We start from the raw sequence: 25,001 nt of genomic DNA on the forward strand, positions 1-25,001 counted from the left end.
TGTTGCGCAGGCACTTTTTCAGGTCATCTCTCGAGAAAATGTACATCATTCATACAAAAGTCATCATTATTATTAGTATGTAAATGTAATGTTTTTTCTTAAAGAACCCTAGCTTAAAAATAAGCTGATTAAAATTCAATCAACAACAGGCAACAATAACAATGATAATAATTCTATGGGGCAACTCTCAGGTGAGAGACCATCATCATCGATCAACCCATTGTCTTCTCCATATGTTTGGTGAAACCAATGGCTGCAGACCACAGGACAGACTCTTCTGTGCTTTTTGGATCATCTCTGTCCTAGAGAGCTCACTGATTATGTGCTAGTTAACTAAACAGACAATTGGTTTAAACAGACAGGGACAGACTTTATTTACCATTAACTCCTTTAATCTCTTTAGTTTTTTTTTTACTATTGTAGCCCACTTCTCCTTATTACAGCAGAGAGGGGCCCTGAGTTCGTAAAGCAAACTATGGTTTACTGAAATAATACCATCAAAATACTGTCTCTCCTTTTAAGATAATGATTTTGAATGTTTTACACTGCTTTAAAATTCAAAATACTCTAAATAATAATATCTCTGGATGGTATGACCAATGAATGACTCAAACTGTTTTAGAAAATAATGAATCAATTATTTATTCCAGTTACACATGTAACTCAACAATCATGTAACAAAAGTCTATGGAGTGTCGTCAAAATATCTTTAAGTTTCAGTTAAACCCTTTAAGTTTAAGCAAAGAACACCTTTAAGTTTCAGCAAAAAACCTTTTAAGTTTCAGCAAAAAACACCTTTAAGTTTCAGCAAAACTCAGTGGGCCCACACTCAACACATTCACGCACACATACACACAGCCGGCAAAACCAAAATAACCCCGTTGCAGGCCTGATATGCTTGAGTGCGAGGAAATCCACAGTTTAACTCCAAACGAAGAACAGTTAAAGTGAAAATGTTACCTCGAGTCTGGCTCAACCCAACAAAGAGCAACCGTTTACCCGGTCCAAGTCTCTGATGAAAGGCGATGCTTCCGGTAGACTAGACCTCCAACAGGGCCGCAGACACGTGAACAGGTGATGGAGTCTCTCCCAGGCAACCCACGACGATGTCCGAAAGGCGACGAGTCACACACCCCGGCAACGGTGCAGATGAATCCTCACAGTCCCGCGTCGAGACCACGAGGCACAGTCGATAGCAGGAGCTGGTTTAGCTACTCTCGGCTAAGTCGATTCACTTTGCTAGCGAATGCTAATAATGCACTCTGCATTAGCTCAAGCAATGCTAAGCTAAAACGGCTGCAGCCGACACAGAAACCTCCGGGCAGAAAGTCTCTGGCTGCACACCAAACAGGCCTAGCTCCAGTATCCAGCTCCAGAATGTCGAGCAGACAGTCTCTTAGATACTGCAGAACTACACACTTTATCTTAGAAGAGTCACACACTCCCGTCTCGTTCCGATCGTCCCGCCCACAAAATTCACTCACACACCTATGAACTTCTTCAAAATAAAATTAAAAGTATTCAACAATGCACCTTTGTGGCTTTTTAAATTTTTTAAACTTATTTATTACAATCAAATCTTTTATCAAACCATTATGGAATATTCTTTTTACCCAGTCTTACCCAAAAATAAACATATTTTAACTATTAATTATTTACTATCTATTTTTATAGATAGGGATTTTTTTAACAGGGTTACATTATTATTTAAATTTTTTTCTCCCCATCTAGAGAATTGGAATGACTGTCCCAGATCACCCAAAGCATGCTGTCCTACATTATCAATCATATTTGATGAAGTGGGACAACTCAATGCATATTTTGTTGCTTGAATACATCATAAACATAATTTGATAATTTGATAAGGAACATTGTCTCATTTATGACAGATTTATATAATCTTATGTCATTGACCTTGTTATGCAATTCTAAGGGGGAGCTTCTGATTGACACTTTCCCCACCCCTTTATGTGACACCAACCACATGAAGTCAACAGACTAGCTCTTGGGTGTCCCATATTACCCAATGTACCAGATTACACAAATTCACCCCTACATCTTGTTCTTGTGAAAAAAAAGAGCTGGTGCTCTTACCTGTCTGAGGGAGCCCTTGGTGAGGCAGATCTTGCCAAGAGCCCAGATGGGTATTACAACGACAGAGGAGAGGGCCATGGCCCAGCCCAGATAATAGGCCCAGTCTGGATACACATAGTCTCCAATTGTCAGAGGCTGATAGTCCACAAAGGAGCAGATAAAGCCGACCTGGAGGGAAAACATGACATTAGTTTTGTTAACCAGTTTTTTAAAATAAACATTTGTTTAACCCTAACCCAGTATTAACAGTTTATTCTAACACATGACATGATGAAAATAGTCTAAATTCTCCATGCCAACTGATTGAGGAGGGACTCTCTTAACTTCTTATTGGTGCCTATCTTTAGCAATCACTGTAGTACTCATAGTGTGTAACTCACCATGCAGATCAATGGGGTAAAATAACACCAACACAGTTTGAAAAGAACCCAAGGCCTCTGTCCTGTCATTTCCTCAACTGCATCACACATCCGCTCAGCACCTGAATGACAAACATAGATAGTAAAATAACAGGTTGAAAGGACAGACCATTATTAGACAGAATTAGTTAACTCCCAGGCACTCTGTATTTCCTGTTTTTCATGGATTCCATGTCACTTACCCTTCCTGTCATTTAAGTTCTCAGTTCTCACCTACTTGACTCATTACTTACCTGTTACCTGATTGGTTCAATGTCTGTGCTATACTCTGTTTTGTTCATTGTCCATATGCCAGACTGTCATTGTTCCCTCCAGGGCCACTGCTAGCCATGAGTTTTCTGTCCAGTCAGATGCAGTAATGACTGGGTCTGCAGGCCTGCAGTACATGTTTAACCCTTACATTCTGTTCATATTTCATGCCTTCACAGTATGAAATGTACCTGCTTTCATATGATTTTTCTTCAACCTTGCATAAACTACTGCTACCTGAACAAGATGACCTTTAAAAATAGTTAAAGCCCTCTGAGACAAATTGTGATTAGTGAACATGGGCTCTTCAATTAAAGCTTGATTGATTGATTGATTGAGTTTGGCCTCTGGAATGCATATCATCAAGTGAACATTTGGAGGGGGGATAAATGGAAGAGAGCATTCAATACTCCATCAGCCAATGTGAATGGTGCTGCCTTTTGGACTCACAAATGCTTTACATCAAAGCAGAAAAATGTTCCCTGAGAGGTCAGTGTTGTTCCTCAGATTCATCAGTGCTCCTACCAGCATCCAGATGGACACTGCTAAGGTCAGTGCTGTCATCTAGCAGGAAAATTTACACAAGAGACTTATTGCAGTTCAATTGCTGCACCTCTACATGCCCCCACCTCCTCTCTCTCTCTCTCTATCTCTCTACATATATATATTTTTTTTTTTGTTAGTGTTGATAATCTTAACATAAGCTGTCCACACCTGTCTGTAACTTTTATGCTAAGTAAAGCTATACTTCCATTTGTGATGCTTCATTCTTAGAACACTGCTTTCTTATTCTGCTTTGACTTTTAACCAATGAAAACACAACACTGCTGATGGAAAGAAACACTAAAGAAAAACAAGATTAATAGGTTAGGATTTCTAAGGATGACTAGACTCATTTACACAGTGCATTTCTCCAAATTTAAATCCCATGAGTTATATCACTTACCAAAGGCCCACCCAACAGCCACACACTGGACCAGAGACACAAATAATATACATGTTCCATTCGGACCATAGTAATCAACCAACTGGAACAGATAGATTCCTCCCTGGGCAACAGAAAAAATATACAGTGTCACTTAAAAGACTCCTGCAAAATAAGAATTGTTTTAGTGATAGGTGTTGTGTTTGGGTAAGGTTTCACCATCATTGGGTACCTGAGTAGTGAAAGGGATCTGAATGATGAAGCAGATAGAGCAAAAGAGGAGGATGAAAATTTCTCTACGCCAGGGTCTGCGCATCGTTCCTGGGAACATGTCAATCACCGAAGATGTTATTGTTTCCAAACCTGTAAACTAACACATGAAAACAGACAGAAAGGAGAATAACGTCAACACAGTATTTAAAAAAACAGGCATCAGGCCCAGGCTTATTATCATTAAGGTGTTGTCAGGGTTAGGGTGGGGGACGTGAGATGAGGAGGACCAAAACGCAGAAACTAAATAAGGTTTAACAGAAAGTGTATTTATTTAACAAGAAGTCTACAGGAAAACAAAAGTCGCACTCAAAAAAAGAAGAGTGGAACACAGAACAGGGCAGGATACAAACTTACGGGGTAACGACGAGAGCTGACGGGACACATGAACAGACAGAACCATGACGACGACGGACCAACAACCACATGGGGGAAACACAAAGACTATATACTGACTGGAACTAATTAGTAACTGGGGACAGGTGGCACAAGACAAACAGGTGAAACTGATGAGGGCAGGAAGTCAATAGATGAAAACACACAGGGAGCAAGGACTACAAAATAAAACAGGAAACACTGAACGAACTTATCAACGAGAACAAAATACAATAACCAAGACAGGGATGAACACAGGAGAGGGACACAGAGCAACACAGGAGAATCACCGGGTGGAACATAGCGAGGGACGAGGGGAACACAGGAGAGGGACAATGAAAATACAAAACTGTGACACCGAACCTCCCCCTTAAGGACCGGATTCCAGACGGTCCAAAACTGAATTAAAACAAGGACTAAACCTGAAACTGAGAGGGGTGGGAGGAGGGTGGGAATCTGGAACAGAGCACGGGGCTCGACCCGGAGGCCAGTCAAAGTCAGAGCACGGGGCTCGGGCGGGCGACCCGGAGGCCGGTCAGAAACTGACCCCGGGGGCTCGGGCGGGCGGCCCGGAGGCCGGTCAGAAACTGAGCCCGGGGGCTCGGGCGGGCGGCCCGGAGGCCGGTCAGAAACTGAGCCCGGGGGCTCGGGCGGGCGGCCCAGAGGCCGATCAGAAACAGAGCCCAGGGGCTCAGGGAAAATCAGCTGCTTCTGCAGTCCAGTCAAAGGAAGTTCTGGGGAAGATAGCAGCTGGGGCTGCTGCTGTGACACAGAAGGCTCTGGAGAAGATAGCAGCTGAGGCTGCTGCTGTGACACAGGAGGCTCTGGAAAAGATAGCAGCTGAGGCTGCTGCTGTGACACAGGAGGTTCTGGAGAAGATAGCAGCTGAGGCTGCTGCTGTGACACAGGAGGCTCGGGAGAAGATAGCAGCTGACGCTGAGGTCGACACTCAGGAGGAGATGACCGATGACGCTGCTGTCGCTGTCCCGGAGAAGACGACAGCTGCCGTCGCGGCACCGGAGGAGACGACAGTGACCGCCGCCCCAGCTGTGCCGGCGCCAGCCTAACCCTCGACCGTGGGACAGGAACAGGAACTGAAGCGGAGCCAGGCGAGACCCGCATCCGTGGGACCGGAACCGGAACTGAAGCGGAGCCAGGCGAGACCCGCATCCGTGGAACAGGAACAGGAACTGAAGCGGAGCCCGGCGAGACCCGCAACCGTGGAACAGGAACAGGAACTGAAGCGGAGCCCGACGAGACCCGCATCCGTGGGACAGGAACAGGAACTGAAACGGAGCCCGGCGAGACCCACAACCGTGGAACAGGAACATGAACTGAAGCGGAGCCAGGCGAGACCCGCATCCGTGGGACAGGAACAGGAACAGGAACTGAAGCGGAGCCAGGCGAGACCCGCATCTGTGGGACAGGAACAGGAGAGCCGCTCGCCGTAACCCTCAGCCGAGGGACAGGAACTGGCGAGACGACTGCTTGAACCCCCGACCGTGGGGCAGGAACTGGAGAGCCGCTCGCCGTAACCCTCAGCCGAGGGACAGGAACTGGCGAGACGACTGCTTGAACCCCCGACCGTGGGGCAGGAACAGGAACTGGAGAGCCGCTCGCCGTAACCCTCAGCCGAGGGACAGGAACTGGCGAGACGACTGCTTGAACCACCGACCGTGGGGCAGGAACAGGAGGGCCGCTCGCCGTAACCCTCTGCCGAGGGACAGGAACTGGCGAGACGACTGCTTGAACCCCCAAACGTGGGGCAGGAACAGGAACTGGAGAGCCGCTCGCCGTAACCCTCAGCCGAGGGACAGGAACTGGCGAGACGACTGCTTGAACCCCCGACCGTGGGGCAGGAACAGGAACTGGAGAGCCGCTCGCCGTAACCCTCAGCCGAGGGACAGGAACTGGCGAGACGACTGCTTGAACCCCCGACCGTGGGGCAGGAACAGGAACGGCGACCTCCGAAACCGGAACGTGAGTAGCATCTGCGGGAATCCCCGACGCCGGAACATGAGTGACGTCAGCCGGGACCCCCGACGCTGGAACGTGGGTAGCATCGGCCGGGATCCCCGACGCCGGAACATGAGTGACGTCAGCCGGAACCCCCGACACTGGAACGTGGGTAGCATCTGCCGGGATCCCCGACGCCGGAACATGAGTGACGTCAGCCGGGACCCCCGACGCTGGAACGTGGGTAGCACCTGCCGGGATCCCCGACGCCGGAACATGAGTGATGTCAGCCGGGACCCCCGACGCTGGAACGTGGGTAGCATCTGCCGGGATCCCCGACGCCGGAACATGAGTGACGTCAGCCGGGACCCCCGACGCTGGAACGTGGGTAGCACCTGCCGGGATCCCCGACGCCGGAACATGAGTGACGTCAGCCGGGACCCCCGACGCTGGAACGTGGGTAGCTTCTGCCAGAATCCAAGATATCCTGTACTGAGGTTGCCGCTTGTGAACTGGTGGAGAGTGGTGGAAACTGAGTGAGGGGGCTCCCCTCCGGCGCCCGCCCCGCGCCGTAGCGTTTCTACGCAGACTACGGGGGCCACCAAAAGCCAGGCGGGTGCCGAGGTAGGGATCTGCAGGGGGAGTTGGGGATGAGAGGATGTCCTGTAGTCTCCTCTCTACGGTCACCAGGTGCGGGACAAAGTGGCTGACCCAGGGTCTGTCCTTAAGCCAATCCCGCACCGATGCCATTTTCTCCAGGAGCTCTTCACGCTCCTTGGTGCCTGCGGTGCTCAGCTCCTCCACCAGTGAGTCAAAATAAAAAACCTTCCTAAAAAAAACATAAAGCTCTGCTTGGTCCATTTCTGGTTGGTTCGTACAGTCAGGGTTAGGGTGGGGGACGTGAGATGAGGAGGACCAAAACGCAGAAACTAAATAAGGTTTAACAGAAAGTGTATTTATTTAACAAGAAGTCTACAGGAAAACAAAAGTCGCACTCAAAAAAAGAAGAGTGGAACACAGAACAGGGCAGGATACAAACTTACGGGGTAACGACGAGAGCTGACGGGACACATGAACAGACAGAACCATGACGACGACGACGAACCAACAACCAATGGGACAATGAAAATACAAAACTGTGACAGGTGTAGCATGTGAGTGTCTGTTGGTAACAACCAGTCAGTCTTTGGTGCAGCAACACGATATGCAATAGAGTACTCATCCACTTTGAAAGAGAAAACATAGTTTTCTCTGAAATATGTTTCAAGTAAGTGCCATCCACTCTTGTCTCCATAAAATAGATTTTTATTTTCAGAACAAATTACTATTAATGAAAATGGCAACACTTTGGTTTTACTTATTTATTTGATGCCACAAATATTAGATAGATAGATAGATAGATAGATAGATAGATAGATAGATAGATAGATAGATAGATAGATAGATAGATAGCAGCCTGGTGCAGCGCGTAAAGGCAGGGAGTGAGTATTAACTCTGCTGCGATGATCACATGATCACCACAAACTATCTAGTCGGTGTGTTCTACGTATATGACACTACTTTTTCACCAGGAGATATTATATCTTTTTTTTATATTTGCTTCTGTCTGGCATGTTTGTTTTGTCTCTGTTGTTCTCATGTTATATATATTATACATATAGTTGTTTAAATATTTCACCTAAGTAGTTGACTGACCAACAAACTGACTAAAATAATCAAATACAATGGGGTCCAAAAGAGACCACGTTCTCAATCATGTAAGAAGTACTCTTCATCTTACCACTGTGTCCAGCCCCAACATAATGAGCATGATGAAGAAGCAGACAGCCCACAACTGAGGCAGGGGCATCATAGCCACAGATTGTGGAAATGCAATGAATGCCAGTCCAGGTCCTGAGAGAACAAAAGAGACGTTTGAATTTTCATCCTCTCCACTTGTCTTGAATTAGATCTTTGTCTTTTTGTAGCAAATATGTGACTGAAAGTTAATTCACATTTAACAGATACTGTAGCTTCAAAGTTTAAATCATACCTGAATCAACAACCATGTTGATGGGAATTCCCTGGACCTGGGCCATGAAGCCCAGAGCTGAGAAGACTGCAAATCCTGCAACCAAGCTGGTGCAGCTGTTTAGCACACACAGCCACAGACTGTCCCTGTAAACACAAACACACACACACACCTTTCTTTGATAGCAACAGTGGATATACATAGGGAATGTGGAGACAGGGAGTAAGGGTTGGGGAATGACATGCAGCATACTGTCTGAAAGGTTTGTGGAAACAGTGCAATGCAACAACAATTTATAGGTGTTTTCAAACTCAATGTTCTTCCCTCACAAGAGAGAAACCCTGATTTGGTAAAAAGTATTGTGGGGAGAAACTGATGGTTGGACTCCAAAAACACAACGTTATCATTGTATCAGTGGAACTACTGATCACATGGTGTACCTGTAACAGTTGTTATCAACTTTGTTGTAGCTGCCCAGGGTGATTAAGGTTCCTGATGCAACGCTATAGGAGTAGAGGACTTGAATACAGGCTTCCATCCACACCTGATTAACAAAGGTGAAAATAAGGTCATAGCATTGTATCAAAAGAGCTGTTGTTTCATCTTCATCACTGGCCAAAAGTAGATTTGACTGGTCAACATTAAAAACTAACAATTGAACCATGTCTTTTAGTCCTATAGTCCCAGAAAAACGTTACCAAACTTCATGATTTATCTAAGTTGTCTCACCTGAAGGTCTGCCAGACGAGAAGGTTCTGGATAAAGGTAATAGACCACACCCTGCCAGGCCCCTGGCAGTGTCAACCCCCTGACCAGCAGAATGACCAACATTACATAGGGGAACACTGCCGTGACATACACCGCCTGAAATTTCAGTGGATGGATAACAGGTTTCAGTGTCAGGTTACAGAAGTACTGCCCCTATGATCCTGATAGTGTTGGTCAAGAGGTGCTTCCATGCCATGTCAGCACAACAGAAAGAAAATGAAAGATAATACCCCATAGTTACAATTTGTTACAAGTGTTTGATAACTTTGCCAGGACAGTAATGTCAAAATGCTGCTAATTTTTATAAGATGAGACGGTTGAACCAATGTAGCAGATGTACAGTGATGGCTGTTGTTCAATGCAAATGTTGTTAATGTACTGTAACTGTACCAGCAGTAAGTGGGACAGTCCCTGCTGACCATTTGTTGACACTGCTGCTGCTTCTGTTAGCTACAATCCTCGGGTCTGTGGTGGACATTTATCTCGAGATGTGAAATAATGAGTTTCTCAGACCAGAGTTGTCTTTGGGTCTTTAATAGAGCTCTGCAGAGGGTTTCACACTCAGCATGAACGCTCAGAGTGGAACCTCGAATAGGGAAAGAAGAAGTTTTTTATACAGTCGGGTAAACAGGAAACATAAGAGACAACCATTACTGAATAATAGCATGAACACTGAAGCCACCTGTAGTCTGGTTGACACAGGAAACCGTCTGCTTATGCTTCTACGTTTGCTAAAAGCACAGATCAGGGTCAACAAGAGGATCATGAACTTCAAGGTTGCATCAGTCAAGTGCACAGCAACGCTCAGGGCATTTGTTAGTTAAAGGTAAAAAAGAAAAAAGTATCTGTCTAGTTTCAAATCACCTGTCTGCACTTACGCCAGACAGCTCCTCTAATGCGAGCACAACTGTATTTCTATATGAGGAGTTATTGTTGAACACAGCACACAAGCATTGATCAGACATAGGAAAGAATTCAAGCAAAGTTCATATGTGAATTTCCTATTACAGGTCCTTGACATTCCCTGTTATCTCTGAACTATGATAGAGAATTAAACTGATGTGAACATTGTTTCAGTGGTGGAGAGTAACATTTACATTTAAATTTGCACATATGTTTGAAGCAGAGTTTAGGACAAAGATGTAAAGGGAGGGGGGCTCTGGCCCAGTTTTACTCCATAACCATAGAAAAAGTCATGACAAATATATGAATAACAAAAAACTTAAATACTTGCAAGATACACCATTTTGTACAACTAAAAGTCCCTCCAATAAAATTTGGCGAAATCATTAGTAGGCTATATAAACTGAATTAGTAGCAGACAGGTCTGAACTGTGTTCTGCTCACAGACCTTTCCTGTGGAGCGAACACCTTTCCAAATGCAGAAGTAACAGGCTACCCAGCAGGCCAGGAGACACAACAGCAGCTCCCATTTCACTGTGCCAACCTCGTCTATTCCCCCGGACATGGACAACACTCCTCTCCTGTGTGGGGACACCAGACAGTGAGTGGTGGTTTGACATGTAAAGAATTACTATCCTTAACAAGGACAGGATTAATTTATACCTTACAGTAATTTACAATGAGCTTTGTGTGGTAACACTAACTCACTCCCAGAACTCAGAGACTGAAGACTTGGTGAGAGTTCCAGAGGTCCAGTTTCCTGTCAGGTTGCCATTGTGTAGTGCAGTCCAGTTTGCAGATGTGAGGTCCACACATCTGTCTGTTGACAGGAAAATAAGTGTTGTTTAAACTTTAATCTTTAGATAACACAGAGATTAAAATGATTGTCAGAATATGATAGTTATCTGGTTATTATTTTAAGTTAAAAAAAAAACCTGTCAAGGGTGAACAAGGTGTTGTAATGCAATGATGCAAGATAATGATATCACAACCAACACATCGACACCCTGCTCATGGATATGAGGGGCCGCCTGGGACATAATTCATACTTGGTCTTACACACACTATCATAACCTTGCATATACACCACTATACTCATACACACACACCATTATACTCATTTTACATGTATGTATGAGAGTGTATAGTTGTGTATGTGAGAGAGTATAGTAGTGTGTGTGGGAGAGTATAATAGTGTGTGTGTGTGAGAGAGAGTATAATAGTGTATGTGTGAGAGTATAATAGTGTATGTGTGAGAGTATAGTAGTGTATGTGTGAGAGTATAATAGTGTATGTGTGAGAGTATAGTAGTGTATGTGAGAGAGTATAGTAGTGTCTGCGAGAGAGTATAATAGTGTGTGTGTGAGAGAATAGTAGTATATGTGAGAGAGTATAATAGTATATGTGAGAGAGTATAATAGTGTGTGTGAGAGATTATAGTAGTGTATGCGAGAGAGTATAATAGTGTGTGAGAGAGTATAGAAGTGTATGTGAGAGAGTATAATAGTGTATGTGATAGAGTATAGTAGTGTATGTGAGAGAGTATAATAGTGAGTATAGTAGTGTATGTGAGAGAGTATAATAGTGAGTATAGTAGTGTATGTGAGAGAGTATAATAGTGTATGTGAGAGAGTATAGTAGTGTATGTGATAGAGTATAGTAGTGTATGCGAGAGAGTATAATAGTGTGTGTGGGAGAGTATAATAGTGTATGTGAGAGAGTATAATAGTGAGTATAGTAGTGTATGTGAGAGAGTATAATAGTGAGTATAGCAGTGTATGTGAGAGAGTATAGTAGTGTATGTGAGAGAGTATAATAGTGAGTATAGTAGTGTATGTGAGAGAGTATAATAGTGAGTATAGTAGTGTATGTGAGAGAGTATAATAGTGTATGTGAGAGAGTTTGAATGAAATGGAAGTGAGTTTGATTCCCTCAGTTCCTGATTGGCTGACAGAAGAAGTGGTTCTTGGCGCTCCAAAGCTCAGCTGTCTGTGGTAGCACAAATCTATAATGGACAGAGAGAAGTTAACCGAAGCATTGGGACTGCTGAACAATATTTTAGAAAATAAACAATCGAATCAAGTCCAACAGAGCATTGCGAGTGAGATGCAGACATTATTCAGGGGTGGAAGAACTGCAAATCCAGGCTCTAGTCAGGCTAGTGCTAGTGCTAGTGCTTCAAGTTCTACAGGACCCCGTTACCAAACGAGGCAGAATTTCGCCGGTTGGTCGGCGAGATCCACCAGGAGGAGGTAAGTTTATATATAAAAAAAATTGCCAAGGGCATCCTATCTGCAGTGTCCACGCAAATTCATGTTAGCATGGTCGTGACGTTAGCACCAATAGTAGCCTAATGCTAGTGGCCACCCACATATTACACAGGCTAGAAAACTCAGCAAAATGTAGCATTAGTGCTAGCTATGTGATCAAGCACTTAGTTTGAGTAAGTTGTAGGGGTGTAACGATTCATCAACTACATCGATTTATATTCCTACGATGCAACTACATCGATCTGTGCTCGGCAAGTTGACCTTCTGGACGACATACAGTATATCGATCTAACATCGTTTTAAAAGGTAATCAATCGATTGTATCGATACTAGGAAATAACGCATTGGATTAAAGCACGTCAGACTTTATATGGATGTGTTTTGTAGCACTTTTAATGATAAAGGAGTTCAACATTACTTGACTCAGTCTGCCTGTCTGTGACGTCATCGCCACGCGCCGGCAGCAGCGCAAATATCAAAACATAGCATGACGGCGGATGGCAGAGGAGAAGCCGGCGAGTGAGAAATGATCAAGCCACCATTGCGGTCCAGTGTGTGGAAACACTTTGGCTTTTGCAAAGACGGAGATGTTCTAAATAAATCGCTCGCTGTTTGTAGGATATGTAAAGGTCAAGTAAAGTACCACAGCAACACGTCAAGCAGGATTTCATCACACAACACCGCCAGTCCAGGCACCTCTTGTAGCATTCCCGCTGCAGCAGCAGCGCAAGGTGAAGTCAGCTCTGCAGAAGCCTCAGGCCTCACCAGCATTTTTAGTCAGAGACTAAATATATAAATATAATGGATATAAAATGTTTATATCCATGATTTATATCTGGTTCCCTTACAAGAAACAACAGGTATCTAGGAAACTTCACCTGCACTGTCCAGTAGCCAGGTATTTATTTCAGTCACACTGGTTGAATTTTTGGCTAAAAAGTTACTGAATCGATTTCAAGTCACTGAATTGTTTCGAATTGTATCGTTCTAGATGAACCAATATCGTCCTTGAATCATATTGGCAACCACGAATCGTGATCGAATCGAATCGTTGTTAAAACGAATCGTTACACCCCTAGTAAGTTGGAGTTAGCGCTAGCTGTGTGAGATATTTCAGAATTAAATCTGCTGTTTTACATGAGAGAGACGACATGGTATCAGTAGAGTAAAGCCCTTCGAATAACCACAGTGTATGATACATTTGACTTTCACTGGGAGAAAAAGCTAACAGCTAGCTGCTAGCAGCAGCAATTATGGAAGCATATTGGTAGTACCCAGTGCTGCTAGGCTTTTGTTATTCTATGTAAACAAAGGTTGTAATTTGCTATTCAATGCGCAGCTTATTACAGTGTAGTTCTGCATTCATTGGATTTCGCCTATCTTTGGGTAGGGAGAGGGTAGGCGCTAAATGAGAAAGAGCTAGCTCTAGCATTGGCTGGGTAGCTAGCTGCTTAGTTGCAAGCATCTGACTAGGTGAAAAGAAGATTGCCATTAAGATGAATCGTGATGCAAGCATCTCTATTATTTATACATTTTCATTCATTTATACAGTATGCAAAATTTCATTTCAGATTGAGTTGGTGATTGCAGAACATATTTCTATTTGTTTAAGTCTACCAATATGCTTCCATAAATAGTGAAGTCATGTCGAGGATGCTACTTTGGCTTTTGGATTACTGGAACAGTACACAGAAAAAGATGACAAATAGATAAGCTGGACAATATAGACAGAAAATTGCATGTTTTTGTGCTCTATCAGTTATTTTACTGTACATGACTTTCTTACTGAACCTGGAAGGCTTCATTGTTTTAATAGTTAATAGAATCAATAATTAACAGCATTGTAAGTTGATTTGTTTGTTAATGGCTAATTGTAATGTTTTCTTTTTTTAGACCTTCTGCCCCAAACCACCCTACCTTCCTGAAGGATGTTATTTTGCTTCCAAGTTCATCTTGGGACAAGGTGTGTTAGCACAAAACGAGAAGAAAATTACATGAAGTAGGATTGATACTAAATGCATTCGAAATGCATAAATCATGGGACAGCCAGACCATCATAAATGAGATGGAGCAAGCATTTCAAGACAAAATCCCTATGGATTCAAGGTACTGAAACTGGAATTTCAACATAATGCACATCATAAGCGATTCCATTGATGAATTTTAGCAAACCCATTTTCATAATTTCAACTCCTATTTTCCTTATTGTTACAGTACTGAGCTGCTGATGGCTTGTGGGAACAAGCTGGTTGCTCCAAAGCTGCACAGCGGTCAAGAACTTAGTGGCCTTATGTTGCACAAAATCTTTAAGTCCAAGGCTGTGTATGTGAGGCCATCAGACGATCTCGCATGCAAGGTAAGGTATCTAAAAACAACGCTGAACAGTGTCAGATAGAACTTCAACATGACTGTGAAGAAGGGTATTAATGCTTTTATTTTGTTGTTTGTTTATTCATTTTTTTTAAATACGATAGTTCACAGGGTGTTAGGATTGGAAAGAGTTGCAGTTAATGTAACCTCGCAGTGCTCTAGGGTTAGCCTCTTTCGTCGCACATGCACCCAAAAATCTTAAAAGTGTGACAGAAAACTTTCTTTGTTTGCACTGTCGACCCTTAAATTTTGCCATGACCGTCACATCTTAAATTCCCTTTCCCCCTTATTTCAAATAATCCTATGTTAAACACTGAACTAACTCACACAACCACACAGAAGCACAGGGAGGTCCTAGAACAGAGCCATACCACCTCAGATAAATTATTGTATGATAAATTATTGCACACACGCTCTCTTCGTAATTTGAATGTAGGCATGAGGTTGTCATACTTTCACAGTGGGCTTATGGGGAATCTTTTCTAATTATTTTTGTTGTGTTTTAGTTGGACAACACAGACTCCGAGGACAGTGATATGGAGCTGGGTGAACATGACAATAGGTCCGCATCCAATGACCTCAGTATGGCTACAAGAGGAAGGAACAGCAGAAGCCACAGGCCTGTTTGTGTCTCAACAAGGGCTAGAGCCAACCAGCCCCCACCACAAGTGCCCAGTGCCCAGCCCCCACCACAAGTGCCTATTGACTTAGAAAGTGAAAACTCAGTGAGCCAGTCAGCACTCGTCAGACACAACTATGACACCTACCTCTCAATCACGGGAGCCATGCCAGACCTGTCCTCTGATGAGGAAGTTAACAAGGCTATATTGGCTAGTCTTGAGAGTCATCCGTAAGTGATTGGTTAATATGACACTGTTTGAATGAGCAAAGTTTGAGCTATTTAAGTTTCTGTGGTTTGTTTTATGCAAACAGCTGAAAGTATGTAAATGTAAAATACATCGATCACATAGTAATCTCATTAATGTATATTCTCTGAATTCTAATTTTAAACAGGATGACTGAACGTGACACATCTGCACAGGGGGTGCTCCTCGGCCTTGCCTCCAAAATGAATAGTCATCAAAAATGCAGGTTTAACATAAACCGTTCCGCTGTGCTTGATGGTGCTATAAGAGGTTTCAAGAGACTGTCCTACAATCCGACCTTCCAGATGAGTATCAAATTCTCCGATGACTTGGGGGTGGATGAGGAGGCTGTTGACCTTGGTGGCCCTAGGAGAAAGTTCCTGCGTCTGCTGATGGAGGCCCTGGCATGCTCACAGATGTTCGAGGGAAGGGAAGGAAAAGCCAACTTGGCTTTGGAAAGTTCAGGTATGCTTTAATTTTGTACAGTGTCCCTTTCTATGAGTCCCTTTCCCTTTCTTTCAAGGATTGTGCCTTGTACTTAATTTTAATTTTGTATTTCATGTCATGTTTCCTTCAGCTTTAAGAGAGTATACGTATTTCTTTGAGGGCCAGGCCATTGCGGTTAGCCTAGTTCATGGCGGGCCTGCTCCTGGGTTCTTTTCCTCTTCATTGTATGCCTCCTTGACCGGAAGATCGGCCAAGCCTGAGATGGAGGAGATTGCCGATTCTGACCTTTATGCCAAGGTCAAAAAGGTATACACATTGTAAACATACCGAATACTCAATCGCCAGTAATACAAGAATTGAATTCTATGGAATGATTCATTTGTTTCTGATTGGAGGAGTTGGACAATATACCAGGACATCCCCACTCTGATATTTCAATACATATTTTTGTTTGTTGCCCTTAGGTGTCAGAATGTACATCTTTTGATGAACTGCAACAGGCAACAGAACCACTTACAGATTATCTGGCAAATGCTGGGTGTCTAAGGTCCTTGAAACGCCTAGAGGACAAAGACCTCTTGGTGGAGGATATCATCATGTTTCAGGTGGTCCATCGCGTCAGTGGAGCATTTGAAAGGTTTGCAACTCTGTTGTTTAGCAAATATAATGAAGAATAACATGTGATTCTTCTTGTCGTCATCAGAGGGCAAATGCATGCATCTGTTGCCTGAGCCAAATATCCTTTCTCAATACTCTGCCTGAGCCCAGGCACACAATTAGCCTGTTTGTTTGTAACATTAAAACAATGAAATGTAATAAAACTGTGTGTATGCCGTTATATTTTTTCTATTTGTCTACCAGTGTAGGGTAAATTAAGAAAAGTTTTCAGAGTGATGGTAGTAAGCTGCTTGGGATTTTTCTTATTCAAGCAATATAACATATAGTCAAAGAGTATAGTATATTAGAAGCCCCCAATAGTGAACCCAGACATGTCTAGTAGCCTACCTAAGCTTTTATTACAGAAATGTCTTCTATAGGACTAGTACATCAAACTAAACTTGCTCAATTGCATTCCATGCAAACCTCCAATTTAAATCAATGGGATTTTATGGATTTGGTGGCAAAAGTGTACACCCAATACATTTTGGTCTGCACCATAAAGGCAACACTGATTCAACCATATAAACCATGTATCATCTGAAAGCTTATACCCTCCTTATTAGAATGCTGCCTATGCATATAAAAAGGTATTGGTAAATAGAGTATAGGCTGCTACTTTTTTGGGCTGTGCCATTTAGGGAAACAGATTCAACCACCTAAACCATATATTTTCAGACAGCTTTCACCTTAAGATGTAAACCAACATGGATTTTGACATTTCCAATCCTCCTCATGACTTTCTGCGGACATACCTTTCCCCTGAACCTGGAGTGGTTTGAAGGATCTCTCTGATGATGTTACACAGGGCCTCATCAGACATTGCTGTATAGCTGAGGGGAACAATTTGTAACTGCTGTCTGTGACGTTACAGTTTTCTCCTGCTGATTCCAAAGCCTACAGCTATTCGTTCCCAATTCATGCCAAAGGACAAACAGTGGGCAATTTGATGATGTAGTATATTGTATGGAGGACGGCCACGATGACCACTTCTGATAGTTGGTACTCCTAAGGTCAACATGTTCCTTCCCATTGACCTTGAGTTTTGATAGGAATTTATGATGCATTGAAAACATGCATGGAGCGCCTCCAGGGCACCAAAGCTTCCCTGATTGTCACCATCTTCAAACTGCTGGTTAATCGAGAGCAAGAAAGAGATTGTCCGAGTATAACCATCAAGCTCAGAAATTAATCTGTCCAAAATGACATTGTCATGTCCCAAACTGTCAGTTTCCCTCACAATTCTCTGGACACACGGCAGTATATCAGTGAAAAAGATAGCAATGTTTTCCTCATTACCATTTACCTCCACAAACAAAAACTGACCTTGAAAAAGAAAGTAAATAAGAAGAAAACCTGTCATCTTTTTGTCCCCTGACATCTTTTTGTCCAACAAGGTTGTTTCTGCTGCTTTAAATGTTCCTTGTCACTCTGAGTTGGTGCTAGCTTTACTTTCAAAGCAGCTAGTCCACTAGACAATGATAATTCAAGATGACCCCTTTAGCCAATGAGGAAGTGAGAATTTAAACTGTCTTCCTGTTTGATCAAACCAACTTCCTTTTCAATTATACTCTCTCGCATACACTTCTATACTCTCTCACACACACTATTATACTCTCCCACACACACTACTATACTCTCTCACACACACACTATTATACTCTCTCACATATACTACTATACTCTCTCGCATACACTACTATACTCTGTCACACACACACTATTATACTCTCTCACATACACTACTATACTCTGTCACACACACACTATTATACTCTCTCACATACACTACTATACTCTCTCACATACACTACTACACTCTCTCACACACTATTATACTCTCTCACATACACTTCTATACTCTCTCACATACACTACTACACTCTCTCTCACACACACTATTATACTCTCTCGCATACACTTCTATACTCTCTCACACACACTATTATACTCTCCCACACACACTACTATACTCTCTCGCAGACACTATTATACTCTCTCACATACACTACTACACTCTCTTACACACACTACTACACTCTCTTACACACACTACTATACTCTCTTACATACATTACTACACTTTCTTACACACACTACTATAATCTCTCACATACACTACTATACTCTCTCGCATACACTATTATACTCTCGTTAACACTACTATACTCTCTCGCATACACTATTATACTCTCGCATAAACAACTATACTCTCTCACAAACACTGCTATACTCTTTCACACACACTACTATACTCTCTCACACACTCTACTATACTCTCTCACATACACAACTATACACTCTCATACATACATGTAAAATGAGTATAATGGTGTGTGTGTATGAGTATAGTGGTGTATATGCAAGGTTATGATAGTGTGTGTAAGACCAAGTATGAATTATGTCCCAGGTGGCCCCTCATACATGGAACATGCTTGTGCAAATGAACTGTGCGATAACAACGGAAGATTATCCCAATTAGGACATGGCAATGTACGTGGGAAAAGCAACAGAGACGATAAGAGCTGAAATCGATCACCAAGGCTTTCAGCTGGACCGCCTGATGAATACATCCATGAAGTTGAGGAGTCATCTTGGCAAGAATACCCCTGAGTAGTGGTTACAGGACCAAGAAATGGCAGAACAGGATGAACAGGATGAACAGGATCACGCCACCTACCAGTTTCCTATACTATCCAAAGTATAGAGGCAATGACAGTATGTGCCATGGCCATTTATGGACATGGTCGTTTGGTGAAAAGATTACCAGACCTCACTGATGAAGCAGAGAAGTGGATCACTGCACTTGAGGAAAGGCCAGCAGGAGTGATGCTAGCTCTAGGCGACATCAAGGCTTTAATCATCCATGTGGCTGGAAAACATATGACTGAAGAAATCTTCTGCAATGCACAGCTGCCAAGAGTGATCACTGGAAACGATGACATAGGGTTTGGAGGATATCGTAATCGAATATGGGCCGAGGTGAAAAAACAGTTAGAAAGTAATGGTGTCCCCCCTTGTGTCCGTGTGGTGTATGTGTGTTCTGTTCTGTTCCTCTGTTTTCTCCCCAGGTGATCTGTCAATCAAGCCCACCTGTGTCCAATCATCCCACTGCTCCTGTCTGCCAATCAGAGGGCGCCACCGCCACTCATATGTGTGTATGTGTGTGTGTGTGTGTGTGTGTGGTTTCTGTGTTGTTGCTGGAGGGTGTTGTGTGTGAGTACAGAGTTGTGTCATGTTGTTTCTCTTTCCTTGTTTGATGGTCTGTACTCGGTGCAGTGTTTTTGTTCAGTTTTTGCCTCATGCCCAGGGGAAAGGTGAACAGGTAAGATAACCATGGGTATACATTTCCACCAAGTAGCCTTACACCTGTTACAATTCAACAGTTAAGGAGTAGGAGCCAAACCATGTATTTATTATGCGTAGAGTAGCTTCGGTTTCTCTGATAGCGTAGAGTATTGTTGCACTAGATCGCACTGCTCGTAGTTCCCTTGTTCCCTGTGGTGTTATTTTGTATAATAAATTATTGTTCCTTTTACCCGAACCTTGGTCTGTTTACTTGTGTTGCCACACCACACACCCTGCTCTGCGATGTGTTAGGCCCTTCGAATATCCCTAGACACTATACCATCAGAAGGGTCGTAACAATGTTAACCAGCCAGGGCCCCCTAGTGGCAATTATCACCCCAGAGGACGACCAGGACAAAGACATGGTCCTTTCCAAAGAGGAGGGGGAAGAGGTTTTTCCACACTCCAATACAGGCACTCTCAGTCTCACGTGCACATAAACCAACCACAACCAGAGGAAGCTTAAAACAGGGGCTAGGCTACCATATAGGAAACAATATCCATTACAACAGAATGCTACTGAAGGAATCATACCAATAATTGATGGTCTGATGAAAGTCGGAGTATTAATAACTACAAGCCAATGTAATACCAATCTTTCCTATAAAGAAACCACACTCAATGATTATTGATTGGTACATGATCACCATTGTAGATGCTGAGACATCCATCGTCCTCGACCCTCACACATTGCTCTCAAATATCCCGCCTGATGCATGTTGGTGATTGATCGGTGTTCAGCATTTTTTAGTGTGCCACTACATCCAGATTCACAGCATCTATTTGCTTTCACTAACAGGGGCAGCAGTACAAGTACATTTTTTGGCTCAAGGTTACATAGAAAGCCCTTCAATATTTAACAGAGTGTTGGCTCAAGACCTACAATACTTAGATGTCCCAAGCACTGTAATTCATTACATGGATGATTTGTTAATCTGCAGTCCCTCAAAACAGCAATGTGAGAGAGACCCTCTAGCGGTTTTGACTACACTTGCAAAGGGGGGGTCATAAAGTTAGATAAACTGTGACTATGCATTTAAATCTGCACTGTTGCGAGCCCTTATACGGTCAGCAGGACAAACTACTTACTCTGCTTAATAACAGTGGAGGGAGCCCTCCAAGAACTGAAAGGAGACTTGAAATCTGCCACAGCACTTGGAAATCGAGATTATTCCAAACCATTTCACTTGTTTCTTGCAGAAAGGTCAGGATACGCAAGCGCAGTATTAATGCAGGAAACGCCAACAGGTAAACAACCACTAGATTATTACAGCACAAAATGAGACAATATCAAATCTGGACTGCCTCCTTGCCATCAGGGTTTAGCAGCAGCTGTTTTTATTTTTTAGAAAGCATCCTCAGTTACAGGTGGGACACAGGTCCATGGTTTGTTCTAACCCAAGCTAGAAAAACAGGCTATGAAGTGATCTTGTCAGCACCTGAACTCACCTTACAATGTTGTAACACTTTAAATCCGTCAATTTGTATGATATTACCGGTGGATGGTACCCCACATGACTGTATCCAGGAGACAGATACTTTAATGCGCTCCCATGAAGACATGTATAATGTATAATGTGTAATGTATAATGTGTAACATGCATAATCAACTGCTTACTGCAGACCTCTCCCTGTTTTAGAGGGAGGATTGTTGTAGAAAATTTGATATACATGTATTCTTTGCAAGCTTATGCATTCTGGTGGGCCAGAGCCAAATAAAAACAGGAAGGCTAATGAAGCAATACAGTTGCAGTGGTGGGTTAATGAGACTATGCAGGTGCAGTGGTGAGTTAATAAGGCTATAAATGTCTATGTGATATATTGAGGAAGATAAGAAAGGCCTTAGCTCAGCATTAAGCTGCAGTTGGTTGTTTTGTAGAATCTATATTTGGCATGGGAAATGACTGAGATTGATAATGTTGTTATATCGTTAGGTTCAGTTCAAAGGCCTCTAATGACTAAGATTAATAATAGGTGTCTGAGTCTGACTGATAGTCAGTAATTTAATGCACCAATGAAAAAACAGTGTTCTAAAGCCAAAATCCACTCAGCAAATATGGCACCATTAGATTCAGGATGAATCAGAAGCTTTAATCAGGAAGAGGGTGAAGAAAGTCACCTCCTGATTGGTTGAACAGACAACAGTAGAGATGGGGTTGAGCATATAAGCAGAGGGTTTGAAGCTCAGTCTTCAGTTGGATTCTGGAGCCAGCTCGGGTTAATTGCTTGTCAAAGATTAAATTCTACTGCATTAAACTCTGACCATCTCCAGTGAATTCTTTCAACCAAAGATTGAAGACTCCAATAGCAATAGAGTACAAGTGTTGGAAAAGAAGTTTAGTGTTAGTATCTGGCCCAGTATTAGACTTTTTATCTCCAACACCGGCCTCTCTCCCAATGGCAGCTAGGATTAGTGTAAGACTGAGATTACATTTTTCACTGCTGTTTTAAATGGCTGAAATAGCAGTGGTCGATTTGTTTACGTTCCAGCCTCCCAAAGGCAAGGTTTCTGCAGGATCTTAAAAAGTCAAAGCTCAAACATCCAAATGTTAGGCCTGAAAAGTCTTAAATACATTCAAATATTTCATACTGTGTACTGAATAAATTTTGATTATGTAAATGTGTGTTTAATGATACTTCTGTCACAGAAAGTATGTTTTTTTAAGATACAGGTTTTGGTGCCATGCCTAGTTTGCAATGTCTAATAAAACTACAAACTGCATTGATCTCAGTACACTTGGCTTTGGGAAAGACCACGGATACCTATTATCTCTGCCTGCAGTTTGAAAGATAACACAGTATTTCAAGTTATTTTCTTCTGGGCTACTTGACCTCTTCTTCAATTATTGGGAAGTAATACAAGGACTCTAGTTGATCATAAACTATATATAGATGGACAGCATGACTGCATCCAAATATGAAGCCAAATCATGTTGATTGCCATCTGGTGGCTGGCTGCAATATGGGACATACATCTCACCTCCTATATAGACCCAGTTTTTAAACTGGGGGAATTGTTTCTTGATTGTAAACAGTTCTGATACCTGCTTCAGAGCATTGTTGCATGCACGTACACAAGCAAAAGTAACTTAACAACTGATGGACAGATTTTCAACCTCACTTGGGAAGAATATTTCCAGGAATAATATCTCCAGATTATGACCTTTTGTAGTTTATCACTCAGGGATGGGGGGGTGGTTGGATGACACCCCTGCAGAGAGCTATATTTGTTGCATAAATGAACACAGCAAAAGTGGTATTTATCTTTGAATCTTTATGGATGGCACCGATGTGTGTAAGATTTCTAAAGCTGCTGTTTATAGTCAATCTTACTGTGACAGACGTTGAGTGTGTTTGTGTGGGAGCGAGGGAGAGTGAGACAAAGAGGGCTTTCCTCCTGATCTTTTTGTGGTTGGGAAGAATCCTCACTGTGGGTGAACATAGTGTGCAACAGTGTTGAACGGCAGTGTCGATGTAAAAACCTGCATGCTGACCTGTGTTCCAGGGATTGTTGCACGTAGCCCAGGGCAGAGTGGCCCTGAAACAGTGGATGAGGTAGAGGAGGGCCCAGGCCAGAACAGTGATTGTGTGTCGAGCATACAGCTGGATCACTATGATAGAATAGCCAGTTCCTGGAGGAAGAAAAAATCCTAAATCCTGCAGAATCATTTATTTTGAGCCCTATTGTGACATACAGCTGATAAATATGACACCAACATCAACACAATAGTACTGCCAATACTGCCCAGGACCATAAGCATATCTCAAAGATATGTTTGAGCATTTGTATTTTATAAATGTGCCAAGTGTAGCATTTTAATTTTAAAAGTCATCCAAATGTGTCCAGCCAGTTAAATCTGGTGTAATAAATGTGTGGTAGAAAAATAAAGCAACAAGTCAATAAATCTATTAGTTGATCAGAAGAACCAGTTCATGCATGAAGTTTCATTCCTCTGCAGTTGTTCATGTGGTATATTGAACAGTTCACTTAAGAAGGATATTGCCTAATATCCTTGACTATGGTGTATAGATAAAAATTAATTTGATGGGTGTGATTGTTTGATAGCCAATGTTGTCTAAATGCTGTTGTACAATGAAAATTTAATTTATTTATCAGCTAGCCCTCAAAGTAAATCTTTTGGGTTATTTGGCCAGACATCCAAAAACGTTTCAACAGAACACCTTCGGGATAAGCAGCAAGAATGAGCAGCGGTATATGCAGACATGATTTGATTCAATCATTTCAACATGAATAAGAATTAATAAGAAAAGTTTAAACAAGTGAAACTGGCACATTTAATATTTGATGCATTTGAGCATAAACAGAGAATATATACAACATATAGTGTTTAATTCAAATCTTATGGATAATTGAGTTCAATGCAACACCCAGACATGATTACTGCCAGACCTGCTCAAAGGTCACTTACATAGAACTTTGTGGCAATTTGAAGTAGGATAATATTCTGTGGAATCATGAGTCAAAAGAAGTTGCCTTTTGACTTAAATCCAATTGAAATGCTTGAGACCTTGAAACGGGCAGTTCATGGTTGGAAGCCCTCCAATGTGTCCAACAATTGTGCAAAGAGGAGTGGGCCAGTCTTCCTCAACACTGAGGAAAAGGACTAATGGCACACATTTAGTTGCAGTTGCTGCTGCCAATGGTGGCGCAGTTATTGGGTTTTGGGGGTCAATACTTTTTGACAGCACAGTACAACTTTCGCAGTGTTTGGATTTTGCTGTGGTTGTATAAGATTACCCTTTGATAGTGGGCTGAGGTTGGTCCAGCAGGTGATGGCGCCCTCCTGTGTGTACTGACCAATAACAGTCTCTAGCAGGAAGAGTGGCACACCACACAGCACAGCAAAGAAGAGGTAAGGCAAGAGGAAGACACCTGCACACACAGAATTACACATCAGATGTTGATAAAGTGAGTGACAGCGATAACTTCTCCAATCAACCATCTGCTCATCTATAAAATGTCTGTATGACGGTTGCAAAATGGCTATTTTTTAACAAAGTAAACAGTGTATATATCAACAACAGTGAAATAAAGTGACTAAATAACAGACA

The 25,001-nt window shown here is 42.6% G+C and overlaps 2 protein-coding genes across 4 annotated transcripts in view; one reads left to right on the forward strand and one right to left on the reverse strand.

Moving 5' to 3' along the window:
* Nucleotides 1–25,001, forward strand: part of LOC109642464 (G2/M phase-specific E3 ubiquitin-protein ligase) — a 333,983-nt gene that overhangs the window by 113,794 nt on the left and 195,188 nt on the right. The window contains exons 3-8 of one of the 3 annotated variants that reach the window (XM_069524568.1): nucleotides 14,134–14,346; nucleotides 14,455–14,596; nucleotides 15,117–15,460; nucleotides 15,625–15,941; nucleotides 16,054–16,229; nucleotides 16,388–16,830. In XM_069524568.1, coding sequence (XP_069380669.1) covers nucleotides 14,267–14,346; nucleotides 14,455–14,596; nucleotides 15,117–15,460; nucleotides 15,625–15,941; nucleotides 16,054–16,229; nucleotides 16,388–16,600 — 1,272 coding nt within the window. In that variant the 5' untranslated portion in view covers nucleotides 14,134–14,266 and the 3' untranslated portion in view covers nucleotides 16,601–16,830. Of the gene's footprint in view, nucleotides 1–14,133; nucleotides 14,347–14,454; nucleotides 14,597–15,116; nucleotides 15,461–15,624; nucleotides 15,942–16,053; nucleotides 16,230–16,387; nucleotides 16,831–25,001 lie in introns of those variants that run through there. The other 2 variants (XM_069524569.1, XM_069524570.1) reach the window with 2 other exon arrangements.
* LOC109642463 (sodium- and chloride-dependent betaine transporter-like) overlaps nucleotides 1–25,001 on the reverse strand; it is a 31,192-nt gene that overhangs the window by 1,467 nt on the left and 4,724 nt on the right. Inside the window, exons 2-13 of the mRNA XM_069524565.1 lie at nucleotides 24,688–24,822; nucleotides 23,423–23,560; nucleotides 10,679–10,790; nucleotides 10,419–10,551; nucleotides 9,029–9,163; nucleotides 8,740–8,843; nucleotides 8,321–8,445; nucleotides 8,069–8,181; nucleotides 3,920–4,057; nucleotides 3,709–3,811; nucleotides 2,475–2,575; nucleotides 2,095–2,262 (exon numbers count right to left, since the gene is read on the reverse strand). Of these exons, the coding sequence (XP_069380666.1) occupies nucleotides 2,095–2,262; nucleotides 2,475–2,575; nucleotides 3,709–3,811; nucleotides 3,920–4,057; nucleotides 8,069–8,181; nucleotides 8,321–8,445; nucleotides 8,740–8,843; nucleotides 9,029–9,163; nucleotides 10,419–10,551; nucleotides 10,679–10,790; nucleotides 23,423–23,560; nucleotides 24,688–24,822 (1,505 nt within the window). The remainder of the gene's footprint in view (nucleotides 1–2,094; nucleotides 2,263–2,474; nucleotides 2,576–3,708; nucleotides 3,812–3,919; nucleotides 4,058–8,068; nucleotides 8,182–8,320; nucleotides 8,446–8,739; nucleotides 8,844–9,028; nucleotides 9,164–10,418; nucleotides 10,552–10,678; nucleotides 10,791–23,422; nucleotides 23,561–24,687; nucleotides 24,823–25,001) is intronic.

This window comes from Paralichthys olivaceus, chromosome 5, assembly GCF_024713975.1.
Source record: "Paralichthys olivaceus isolate ysfri-2021 chromosome 5, ASM2471397v2, whole genome shotgun sequence".
NCBI lineage: Eukaryota > Metazoa > Chordata > Actinopteri > Pleuronectiformes > Paralichthyidae > Paralichthys > Paralichthys olivaceus.